The following is a 12030-nucleotide window of genomic DNA, read 5'->3' on the forward strand; positions in this document are numbered from 1 at the left end:
TATCAGGCAACTAGATACGTTATTACCTGAAATAGATTTGGCATTTTCCATGGCAGGTACTCTTGGCAATGAGGCTGGTCTGCTGGTAGAGGAAGTTCTCAACAAATGTTCTGCTCAGGAGAAAAAAAACAGATGCGACACTAATGCAGATTTCAGTTGTAGGGATGTGATTAGTGCAGAGACTGTGATCGTCATTTATGAATGATAGAATCGGTTCATCTAGCTTACCGTGACAGATAATTGATTATATGTCTGCCTAGAAGGAGGCCGAAGGTTTGTCCGTTACCATAGAGTTCACCATGGAGCCATCCTACCCATCCCCCCACAACACCCCTCAGTAGACTGCTGCTATGATTTGTTATAATGAAGCTTGTAAACACAAGGCTGGGCAAGAAACTCTGTCTTAGTACATGCCAAAACTACTCCATAAGTCAGGAAGTTGGAGGTGCTACTAAAGTAGATTGTTGTCATCCTCTATGGATAGGGCCCTACCAAATTCACAGGCATGAAAAACACGTCACGGACCATGAAATCTGGTCTTTTGTGTGCTTTTACCCTGCACTACACAGATTTCATGGGGGAGACCAGCATTTCTCAAAATGGGTGTCCTGACCCAAAAAGGGATTGTGTGGGGGGAAGGGAGGGTTTGCAAGGTTATTTTTTTTTTGGGGGGGGGGAGGGTCACGGTATTGCCACCCTTACTTCTGAGCTGCCTTCAGAGCTGGGCAGCCAGATGGTTGTCGCTGTTGGCCAGGTGCCCAGCTCTGAAAGCAGCGCCCACCAACAGCAATGCAGAAGTAAGGGTAGCAGTATCACAACCCCCCTACAGTAACCTTGTGACCCCCCCCCCATTCCTTTTTGGGTCAGGACCCCTACAATTACAACACTGAAATTTCAGATTTAAATATCTGAAATAATGAAATTTGCAATTTTTAAAATATTACCACAAAATTGACTAAAATGGACTGTGAATTTGGCAGGGCCCTATCTATGGAGTTCAAATCCATTGTTGTTGTAACAGTCTTTTATCATTCCATGCATAATAGCAAGAAACTGCTTTAAATGCTAAAATGATGAAAGACTGACTTCCAGTGTGCAGAAGCAATGAAAAATTAATTTTTAATAAGATAAATCTAGCAATAAAATAGGATTTTGTGTAAACATAAGACCTATTTTGATCTAATTTTTAGATTAAAAAATAATTTTTAAATCAAATTCTTTAAAATAATGAGTATACAAAAGGCATCTGCTTAAAGAGTTATACTGCAATATATAGTTAATAAGTACATAAAATCCAAAGAGGCAGTAATTTTTTGAAGAAAAATTAACAGAAATGCTTAAAAAATATAAATGAACCTAATTCATTAACAGAAATTGGTATATAAGCAACATAGACAGATGTAAAAAATACAAATATATACATTTAAAAAGTAAACAGATTTCTTACCTACCATGCCTAGTGTTCAGAATTTTGTCTCTCTCTGGTACAAGCTGATTATATTATACGCATAAAACAATGTAAAGAATGCAGCTGCCTTTATGAGCACTTAATATATTAAGGTTATTAACTCTTACAGGAGAAACAAAGAACTCTGAACACAGGTCCTGGCAGGCAACAAGCCTTTCGGATTACTTTGAGAATGTATATATTTCTAATGCTTATCTCTACCCATGTATTCTATTACAACAATTTAAGATGCTAAATCATTTACTTGGTAAGGCATTTCAATTTTACTTAAAAAAAAAAATCAAAGTATTCTAAAATTAAACCCCCCACTTTACTGAGCAAATAACCCCAATATGCATTCAACAAAAGTACAGAAAGAAGTCTGGCATATATAGACATCGTTAAAGAGGAAATATACCGCTTGGAGTCATATGGGGATTATCTTGAGAAAACATCTACAAAAAAGCTCCCAAACAGGCATAAATCAGACAGCTACACCCAGCATACGAAAACAATTCATTCTTACAGGAAGGGCACATTGTGAACAGAGTTTGATAGACAAAACAAAGTTACCAGAACAGGGAACTATTAGGAAATAGAGATATCAACACTCGTTAACTTAATTCAGTTTTCTGTCTTGCTGTCAAAGCAGCATTTCTTGAATACTGATAACATAGCAAAGAAAATGTAATTCATTTACATGTGATGGTATACCCTGTATTTTTAATCTTGAAACCATGGACAATAATACAATAAGTACATACAAACGTCCTCTTTTTAAGACTTTGGATAGTCCTCTGGGACAAAGTAGCATGACTTCATGTCATGAGTGCCATGTTGGTCTGGCTTTGCATTTGACTTCAATACATTTTGACACTTTTAAAGGCATGCATATCCTGATAGCAGGACATGGGATGGCTCTGTCAAAAATCCAGATGAGCATCAACTCTACAGAATTCATAGATGGGCAAGACAACCTGTTAAAATATTTTTTTAGCAATTTACCAAACACACATATGGGAACATTGGAGCTCTGTGTTCCACTAACAGAGATCAAAAGTTCGGGAGACTGGCTGTGAGTGTCCGGTTTTCTCTCTTCAGCTCCCAGCTGCCTTGGAGGGAGGCCCCCATGCAGCTTCCAGCTGCCACAGACAGAGGGGGAACCCCACAGCTCCCTGCCACTGAAAACCAAGGAGCCGCAGCAGCAAAAGTCACAGACAGGTCACAGCTTCCGTGAATTTTTGTTTATTGTCCATGACATGTCCGTGACTTTTACTAAAAATAACCATGACAAAATCTTAGCCTTAACTATAACCCATGAGACAATTAATGAGTGAAGATACACACCTGGAAATTTCGTTTAAATATTAATTATATAGTGTGTCAAATATTTGATGGGAGGAAGCCAGTGTTTAGGGTGAAGAATGCACTGCTGGGAATGGCTGAGGTAACCAATCGCACTGTACTAGCCTGTGCGTGGTACTAGTCTATAAAAATGAATGGTACTTACAGTAATTGACAAGGCTGTTGATAGTGAAACATTAGAATTCTGATATATTACAAGCTAAAGTTGTTAGAATGAAAATGAAAGGAATGATCACAATTTAATAGCAGGCGCAAGCTGCATAAGTGAAGAGTTTCTAAAAGCTGATTGCTGCACATTCAGGAGACAGAAACGAGGTGGCTCATAAAAAAGGCCATCTACTGTCACGAGTCAGACCTGGAAGAGTTGCATGTAAAACTGGCCAATGTCAGTAAATGTTCATTCCACACAAATCAATTTGCTGTTAATTACATGTTGCATTTGTAGAAAAAGCTAACTATTTTTTTAATGTCAAATTAACAATGAAAAAGTCATGATGAAATATGACTATTAGGATTTCGTTTATGAATCTGTTCTGAATAATTAATATAATTTCAATTTAATTAAAACCACTCTGAAACAAAACAGGTAGTTATTGAAATCCATACAAACAAAAACTGAATCCTTTCAAGGGTCTTTATAAGGGAAAGTAAAGAAAAATATACAGATGCTCAGGATACCCTCAACCTTTTGAACTGGGATTATCTATGGAATATTTTTAATAAACTTTGGCAGCAATTTTTTAAAGACACAGTAACTGTGCAAATAGCTACTACATTCAGAAAAGTACCAGGAATTATTTGCTTCGGGATAGCAATTCTTGAACAGCAGTGGAAAAATGTACATTTCATGAGAATTAGTCTCTCTCCTCATCATACATGCATCTTTTTGATAACGAACATATATACTGAAATGAACCAAGGTTTTGTGTTTCAGCCTCTCTGAAATTCCTAGTTTTTGTGGGTCCAAGTCATGCTCAGTATTTGTATTTTTTCTCAATAAAAAAAAAGGTGAAAGCACCACTACCCACTTTACTCTTTATATTAAAGATACCAATTACAAGCCAATAGTAGCATAAGTTTTACAAGAAGTAAAGCTAATGAAGTAGAATACATACCTTGAACAGGGATTTCTGCATAGCTTGGTCTTTTGTCTGACAAAGGTGTAAGGGGTTTGGAGGAGGATATTGGTCCACTTATCGAATGCCTCTGAAATAGCAAGATATCATATAAAACATATTTAATTTGAAGATAAAGAGGAACCATCAAAATGGACTGTAAAGCAAGTAACCTCTAGATCTACCCGGATCAGTGGGCAGTGATCGATCTAGTGGGGATCGATTTATCTGTCTCGTCTAGACATGATAAATCGATCCCCGAACACACTCCCCGTCAACTCCGGAACTCCACTGCTGTGAGAGGTGGAAGTGGAGTCTATGGGGGAGCAGCGGCCGTCGATCCTGCGCCGCGAGGACGCGAAGTAAGTCGATCTAAGATACGTCGACTTCAGCTACGCTATTCTCATAGCTGAAGTTGCGTATCTTAGATCGATCCCTCCCCCCAATGTAGACCAGGCCTTACAGTAGTGTCAGATGTGGCATAAATATGTTCAGGTTGGTATAAGGCAACATGCAAAGAGAATTCATTCTCATTTTTGCTTCTGTGAGATATATAAAGAAGGCCTGAATATTACTTTTTACCTGAGACCTGATCTACACAGACATTGCACCGGTTTAACTAAAGTCGCAATATTAAACCCATGCAGCTGTGTGTATAAAATGTGGAAAGAGTCCACACAAAGCTGCACGGGTTTAATATTGCAACTTTAGTTAAACCGGTGCAACTTCTATGTGTAGACAAGCCCTAAGTCTTATTTACCAAATGATAGTAGGTTTGACATTCCAGGCACCAAGGAACTGAAATCTGAATCAAAGAGTGATTTTTATTCAGAATGAGTTAGGTTTTGTTACCACCTATTTAATTTGAAGCACTCTACAAACAGCTAAAAGTAAATATCTTTGTTAAACATTTATCATACCTTTATGATATCAATCTAATTATTTTCCATATGAAGGTCCTCTGAACTGCAGTTCTACTCTGAAAGGTAACTATGTAAAATTGACACAATTTTAATAGATTTTTTGACCTGTGAGAATTCAATGTCCCGTCTTTTTAGTGATACAAGTAAGTTCTCACTGCTCTTTACAGATCCTACTCAACAAAAATTGAGCTGGATTTTATTTTTTTTCTTGTTCAACTGAATTTACTAAATTCCAACCAGTTTCACCCGTGGAAACTCACTGAAAAAAACCAGGGGAACTCCAAAATGCCATTTCTACTCTCACTTTCAGAGTAGAGCTGCACTTTAATGTTGATTTTTTTGATATGTTGACTCCACCATGTCCCATATACTGTCTTTGGGAGACCTCATATTCCCTTCAAGCACAGCCTCCTGGATATCATCATTGAGGAACTACACCAACTACTTTCCTAGTATTTTTCTTTGTAAACATTTACATATTTTTAGCTGTAATGAATCTTTACTCTCTGAAAAGAAGGAAAGCCAGCATTGTGTGATCCGATAGTGTTCCACCGATTGCATGCAAATCATGTGTGGACTATTTTTTTGGAACCAATAGGCTATATTGTGGAAATACATATTTATTCTGAAATCTGGATTTTGCATGCAGCATGTTGTCATTCCGCCACTACAGGTCTGAATCTGCCTTGTTTACAGAAGTGTCAATCTGCAGTATATTCCAATGAAGTCAAAACACACCCACTGGATGCACACACTATTCTTTCAGTAGTTGAACAGTTCGATAATCATACTCTACATTCACTGAGACCAGCTGTTAGTCTTTCCTGATTCCCTCTGTAAATTATTTGCATTATTTCCTGGAAAATTATATTTGGTTTCAAAATATCTAATCCAAGTTATAGTATACCTTCATTATTTACTTACCTTGTCCCTCTCACATTTAACTATTTGATCAGCCCACTAAAGAGTTTAAAATGAACATCCTGTCAGTTTCCCATCTGGCCCATGCTAAGATAAGATGGCTAAATGAGTCGGCCCCCTTATCTTCAGGAGATTAAAGGCTCAGGTGCTTCTCATGCCAAGTCATATAGACAAGCTAAACTCAAAGATATGATAAAAAAATTAAACCTTAAGTATAGAGTTCGCAACATGTGCTTGCATACACAGGATTACCAGGCTATTGACTCTAGCGTGGCTCTCATATGTAACAACCTTTTTGCATTGGCAAGAAAATGAGAAAACTGCCAGTGTCCAGGAGTCTAACCCGCATAATACAGCAAGAGGAATTGTATTTCATCACTTCATTATCAGATTATCTATGGGATCCTAAATGCTATAAAGATGGATATTTCTTCATTTAAACATGCTGTCAACTGCAGAACAAGTAAGCCCTGAAAGAGCTAGTTCTAATCCATGCATGAAATTGTTTCTGATGGCTCATTTTAAAAGCTAATGTTCTCCACTTATTCAGAAACTTTAACCACCACGTCAGTGAATTTCCGTATTTTACCAAGGAAATAACAGCTATAACTGAAAGAAAAGGATAAAATTCAAAGAGGAATAAATACATTTTAATTTGGCTAGGCACTGTGTACTCAGATCACACACAGTCTCAACTCAATCAAGGCTTCCCACTGATGTCCTGGGGGCTATGCACCTCCCAAATATTAAACATAATTGTATCTGGCCTGCCAAAATTGAGAAGCCAAAACTCTTGGTGGTACAGCAGTAAGGGTTGTAAGATTTAAACCTAAACCTGTCCCTTATTTCTCTACGATCCCCAATCCCTCACCGTCTTAAAAAAAACAAAACAAAAACAAAAAACAAAAAAAACCACCCTCTTAGGGCTTGTTTTTAAACACTTTCCTCTACCAAGGATCATCAGGCAATCACCTGCTGCACTGCCTATCTTTAGGCTAGCCCTGTGAGCACTCCAGCCCTCTCAGCATACAGCAGTGGTTTTCAAACTGGGTTATGCGAGCTCTTGTCAGGGGGTATGTGAGAAAAATCCTGTCATGGTGGATAATACATTTTATTTAGTAAGACTTGGCAATCTAAGCATAGGCATATTATGACCCTATTTCAGATGAGGGCACGTATTAGACTATATTATTGGAAAGGGGTATGCAGCCTGAAAAGTTTGAAAACCACTGGCATAGAGGATGAAGGAAGACCTCCCTTTCCAATTCTACCATTCTCAAAGACTCCACATTAGTGGAAACCTCCCCCACCTCCAGGAGAAAGCTCCTGCTAAAGCCTATATAAACATGGAGCCCACACAGTACTCCTAGCCTGGAAGCAAGGGAACACAGCTCCACACCTCCACCTACCCATGTTTTCACTTCCAAGTACTACTTCCCCAACCCCCATGTTCTCCTATGTACAATACTTTAAAAACAAACATTCTTTGAGATAGGGTCAGAAAAGTGACTGGCTTGCTCAGCTGGCAACTTTCGGTATGTTTGTCATTTCTACTGGCCATAAAACAAGTTTGTTCGGTTTTCTGCTTTTTACTTCTGTTGGTACTCCAGAGCCAATACCATTCTATCCAGCCATGTCTACTCTAGCCAGTTTCCCCTAGAATTTTCAATCATTCATCCCACCAGTGTTTGCACTAATGTAGACAGGCCACAGATATTCTGGGCAATTTTAGGGGGAAATGGATCAACTGAATTATTTACCGAGTTCCAACCAGCAACATCTGTACTAGCCTACTAAGACAGTGACATGCAGCATAGGTGTCACAAAGGGAATAATCTGCCCTGCAGAACCTTAATTACACATGATGAGGTGCAAGAAACAATTTTGCTTGACTGAGACTATGATGAGCATAAGGAATGGTGTTACACACTTGTAAACTACACTCGTTTGATATAGAATCAGACACCAGTACAGAACCCGACTTTAAAAAAAAACAAAAGAAAACCCACCAGTCACTGTTGGGACTAGATTTGTCACTAGAACTGCGCTTTAAGTGTAACGTTAACCGTCTCCTACAAGCCAGTTCTGAGGAACTGGACACGTCAATAGTCAAAGCCCACAATACCGAAAACAAAATGTTATCAAAAGGACAAAAGGGATACACACATCTTCAATATAGACAATGAAGGGTGCACAGATGTGAGCCATAATGTTAAATATTGGTATTAAAGACTATTTGCAATCTGTATTCTGTAGCTCCTATTGGTCACTTTTCAAACTACATTAAGAACTGGCAGGAGGAAAGGGGTGGGGGCGTTGAAGTCAAGCTCATTTGAATGAACTGTATAATGAAAGATATCCACGGTCTTAAATAAACTGGACTTTCCATTCAGTGCTGTTCCCAAAAAGTTAAGGTATTTTATAAAAATATACTTGCTCTTTATATAAAAAATAAATTTGATATAAATATACCAGATACTATATGGGAGTCAGAAAATATACATTGCTGTTTGCCAGCGAGGGTGCAGGCTTATTCTAAACCACAGTGGAGAGCTAAAAACAAAACTAAAAATGCCTAGAAACACTAACAGTGGGGGGAAAAGTATTATTGATATTTACTTTCAAATATAAGTACAGATTAATTTAACCCTGGAGTAAGGATGAATTTGGCCTAATATGTTTAACAAAAAAGTGGTCTCAGAATTACAAATAAGATTTACTATGCTAGGAGAGGAACAGCAAGTGCACAATCTCACTAACAGTAAGAACATTTAGGGTCAGTTACTTTTTTCTCACTGTCATTTCCAAGCTGAAGGCAAAAGTTCTGCTCGATAGTAAGGATCTCCTGCTTATTATCTGTTAGCATAAATAATTAAGTTAACAGTTTCAGACATCAAAAATCTAATTTTAAATGTTATGGTGTTGGTACTTTCTTAGGTTAATGCAGAAATCCATCATGCAGAAAACAATTTGATTAAGTTAGGCTTCCTGGAAATCATCCAGGGTAGAACAATGGGAGTTACTAATCAATTCATAAAGAGAAATAGAAACATACCTGATCCTTTTAAAAAAGGAAAGTAATCTGCATGTACAAAGTTTTTTCAATTTGAGAGGCAGAATGGTGATGGACTGAGTTAGACCGTTAACCTCCAAAGATCGTATTTTAAGTCCCTGGTGGACACTGGTAAACATTGCTAAACCATAATCCTGAGTACCTGAGGTTAGCTGTAAAAAGTGTGTGGGGAAGCCAGCACACATTACCAATCTCTGTCTGCTTATCTGTAAGTTATTATATATTTATATTACAGTAAAGCCTAATTACAGAGGGCCTAATCAGGACTGGGTCCCATTTTGCTAGATGCTGTACAAACAGAGGCAGACATGGTCCCTGCAATGAAGAACTTACACTCTAAGACCCTAGTGCTATTAGTCCAGGTTCATGAGAATTAAATATACATTTTTAAAAATAGTGCTTTCCAGGAAGAAAAAAAGAAAAAACTATGTATTCACTTTTTCTCTTAACCCTGTTTAATCAGTTTTCTAGCTACTGGGAGGGAAATATACTACACTTAATTCCCCATTGAAGGAGATATCTTTTGTACTTTTACATTGAGTGCCTCACTCAGACATTCAGATGAAACCTCATCTACACATGGGAAATTTTGCAAAAATTCCCCATTATTGTCAACACCAGTTCAGATAAATCAATGATAGGAGCCTTAGTGTAACGGGGCTGCCAGCTGTCAACTAGACCTGCTTTGAGCTAGATGGCAATGATTACAATATAAGTAGCAAGTCAACTCTAGGGCTCCCATTGTCGCAAACACCAGTAGAGCGAGGGAAAAGTTAGAAACTGAGGAATTTTTGTTATCACAGTTTAAGGAGAAACACTGACAATCAAAGAAATACTCCACTTTGACTAAATCTTATCGCTCTGCCTATGTGCTTTGGGCTGAGGTGAAAATGGAGGGGTGAAACACCAGGCTGGGCTGCACTTGCCGATGTCACTTATCAGCACAGAGCAGGAAAATGCATGTAAGACTTGAATGTTGCAGTCGAGTCAAAAGTAATTTAAAATACTAGATTAAACATAACCCCAGTTTGCTTAGCAAAGTTAAATATGACACTGGCATTTAAGCCCAATGTTTGTGACATCCTCCTACTGAAGTGACACTGAAGTATAGATAGATGCCTCTTTTCCTAAAGTGTTTTGCAACATAGGTATGCATTGCTAAACAGCTGCTCTACTCCACCACCATGTTGACTGCATTTTAGTGGAGGTCATAACGATTCCTAGATATGCTGCAGTTATTACTATGCTTTGTAATCCTTATAGGTGCATAAAGTAAGATTAAAAATGTTAAATTATACAAAATGTTTAATATTCACACATTAGATTTGCCAGGGATGCCTGACACACGTAAGATAGTTTGAGTGCTGATAAAATGGATCCAATCACAGACACCAGCCTACCAGTAATCTAGGGAAATGAGGAGCTCAGCAGAAAAAGGAAAAGAGGAGAAATACCTCTCCCAACAGCCAGGACTGGACTGAAGAGAGAATACGAGTAAGAACAAGAGAGACACCTTAACATTTTCCTTTTCTGAATTGGAAGAGTGTAGTAAGATATTGCATTGAAAATATTAAACAGCAACATGCTATAATTGGGCTGTGATGTTCTATCACACAATGATACTGACTCGGATCATCAAGGGAGGTTAAGGGAGGTATGCCTGTGTTTGCATCTGGTCTTAAATGCAGATGGGTCTCACTCCAAAACCTGGTTTTGACAGTCTGTCCATCTTACCGGAATACCAGGATGGGTATAAATGAGATTTGTGTTGGCATACAGATTGTCACACTGGCCCAGAGTCTCCGCTTGATCAGCTAAGTGCTACCACAAAGAAACCGAGTCCGCAAGGGTATGGATGTCTACCCTGCCACACAGAGCATGCTTTCCACAGCACGTAGATATGTGGTAGCTCTGCTCAAGCTAGGTCACTAAAAATAGCAGCGCGGCTGCAGCAGCATGGGCAGTGACTCAGGCTAGGTACCCAAGTATGAACCAGGGGGTCAGGCATGATTGAGCTGAGGCAGCTAGCCCAAGCTACTGCTTGTGCCACTGCAGCCACACCAATATCTTTAGCGTGCTAGCTCAAGGTTACTTGTTCTAAAGGATTTCAGTACTTGGGCAGTGGACAACTCTTCTAGCTTAACTCAGATCTCACAGCCACAATGACAACCTTGGAACTGTCCCAGGCAGTCACACTCTTAAATCTTGCTTTCCCACTGTAACTAAAGAAGAAATAATGAACAGAATATGAAGGCTGACATCACAGGTAGGGGAGACTTGATAGAAGACAAATTCTAAGAAGTAGGCTGAACTGAATTATTTAGTGCCTTGAAGGGGAAGACAGTAGAAATCAATGTGGTAACTTGATGGACATTCTCTGAACCTCATTACATCATTCCTTCACTATAATTGGCTGTTTAGATATAATGCAACATAAATAAGGTCAACACAGAAAATTCTCTTTGCATAGTTACACACATTCAGTAAAACCACATATTTTCAAAAGAAATTAGAGGCAAAGTTGCTCTGTTACACTATTACGTTCCTTTTTCAGGAAGTTACTTCCACTCCAGAGAACATCCCACTTCTGACATTCTACTTGTGCACCAGAAGTGCAATTCAAGATTCAAATTATAGCAGACAAAGAACCTCAAATGAAGAGTAGCAAGCAGCACGTGCTAGCTCCCCACTAGTTTAAGATGTTATTTTGGTTACAAAGAACTGAGGTTCATGGTTAATTTATGAATAAATAAAGCAAATAAGCCTCAGGCTACAGTGAAAAGACTTTGGTGTTGCCAAACTTCTAGTCTAGCCTTTCAGAGTGTGAGATTAAGCGTGCTCATTTCATGAACAAAGAAAAAAATATAAAGGTAGATCAATGCCGACTGAACCCCCAGGTGACACAAAGCTAGTGAGATCCAGCTGTCTTCTGAAAACACTGTCACTGCTGATTTAACCACAAAAAGCAACAAATTTTCTGATTAAAACATCTAATTTCTCCCCTTTTGTTGTGAAGCTATTTGAGTCTCAGTGTGAAGGGATATGACTTATCAATAACTGCACTATAAAATGCTGCCATGTTTGGACAACAGGTTTCAAACATTATTCTTTCACTGCCACAAGTCAGGGTTCAAAAAGGTGCTTCCTCTCACGTCAACAATTGTAAAATTGTGCCACCACATATTT

General features: G+C 38.5%; 1 protein-coding gene across 4 annotated transcripts in view; it reads right to left on the minus strand.

Annotated features, from left to right (window-relative positions):
* Window positions 1-12030, minus strand: part of SPECC1L (sperm antigen with calponin homology and coiled-coil domains 1 like) — a 116141-nt gene that overhangs the window by 42180 nt on the left and 61931 nt on the right. For all 4 annotated transcript variants that reach the window (XM_034791631.1, XM_034791632.1, XM_034791633.1 and 1 more), the window contains 2 exons: window positions 3928-4018; window positions 27-110 (listed from right to left, as the gene is read on the minus strand). In XM_034791631.1, the coding sequence (XP_034647522.1) occupies window positions 27-110; window positions 3928-4018 (175 nt within the window). The remainder of the gene's footprint in view (window positions 1-26; window positions 111-3927; window positions 4019-12030) is intronic.

The sequence above is a fragment of the Trachemys scripta genome, chromosome 15, assembly GCF_013100865.1.
Source record: "Trachemys scripta elegans isolate TJP31775 chromosome 15, CAS_Tse_1.0, whole genome shotgun sequence".
In the NCBI taxonomy this organism is placed as follows: Eukaryota; Metazoa; Chordata; order Testudines; family Emydidae; genus Trachemys; species Trachemys scripta.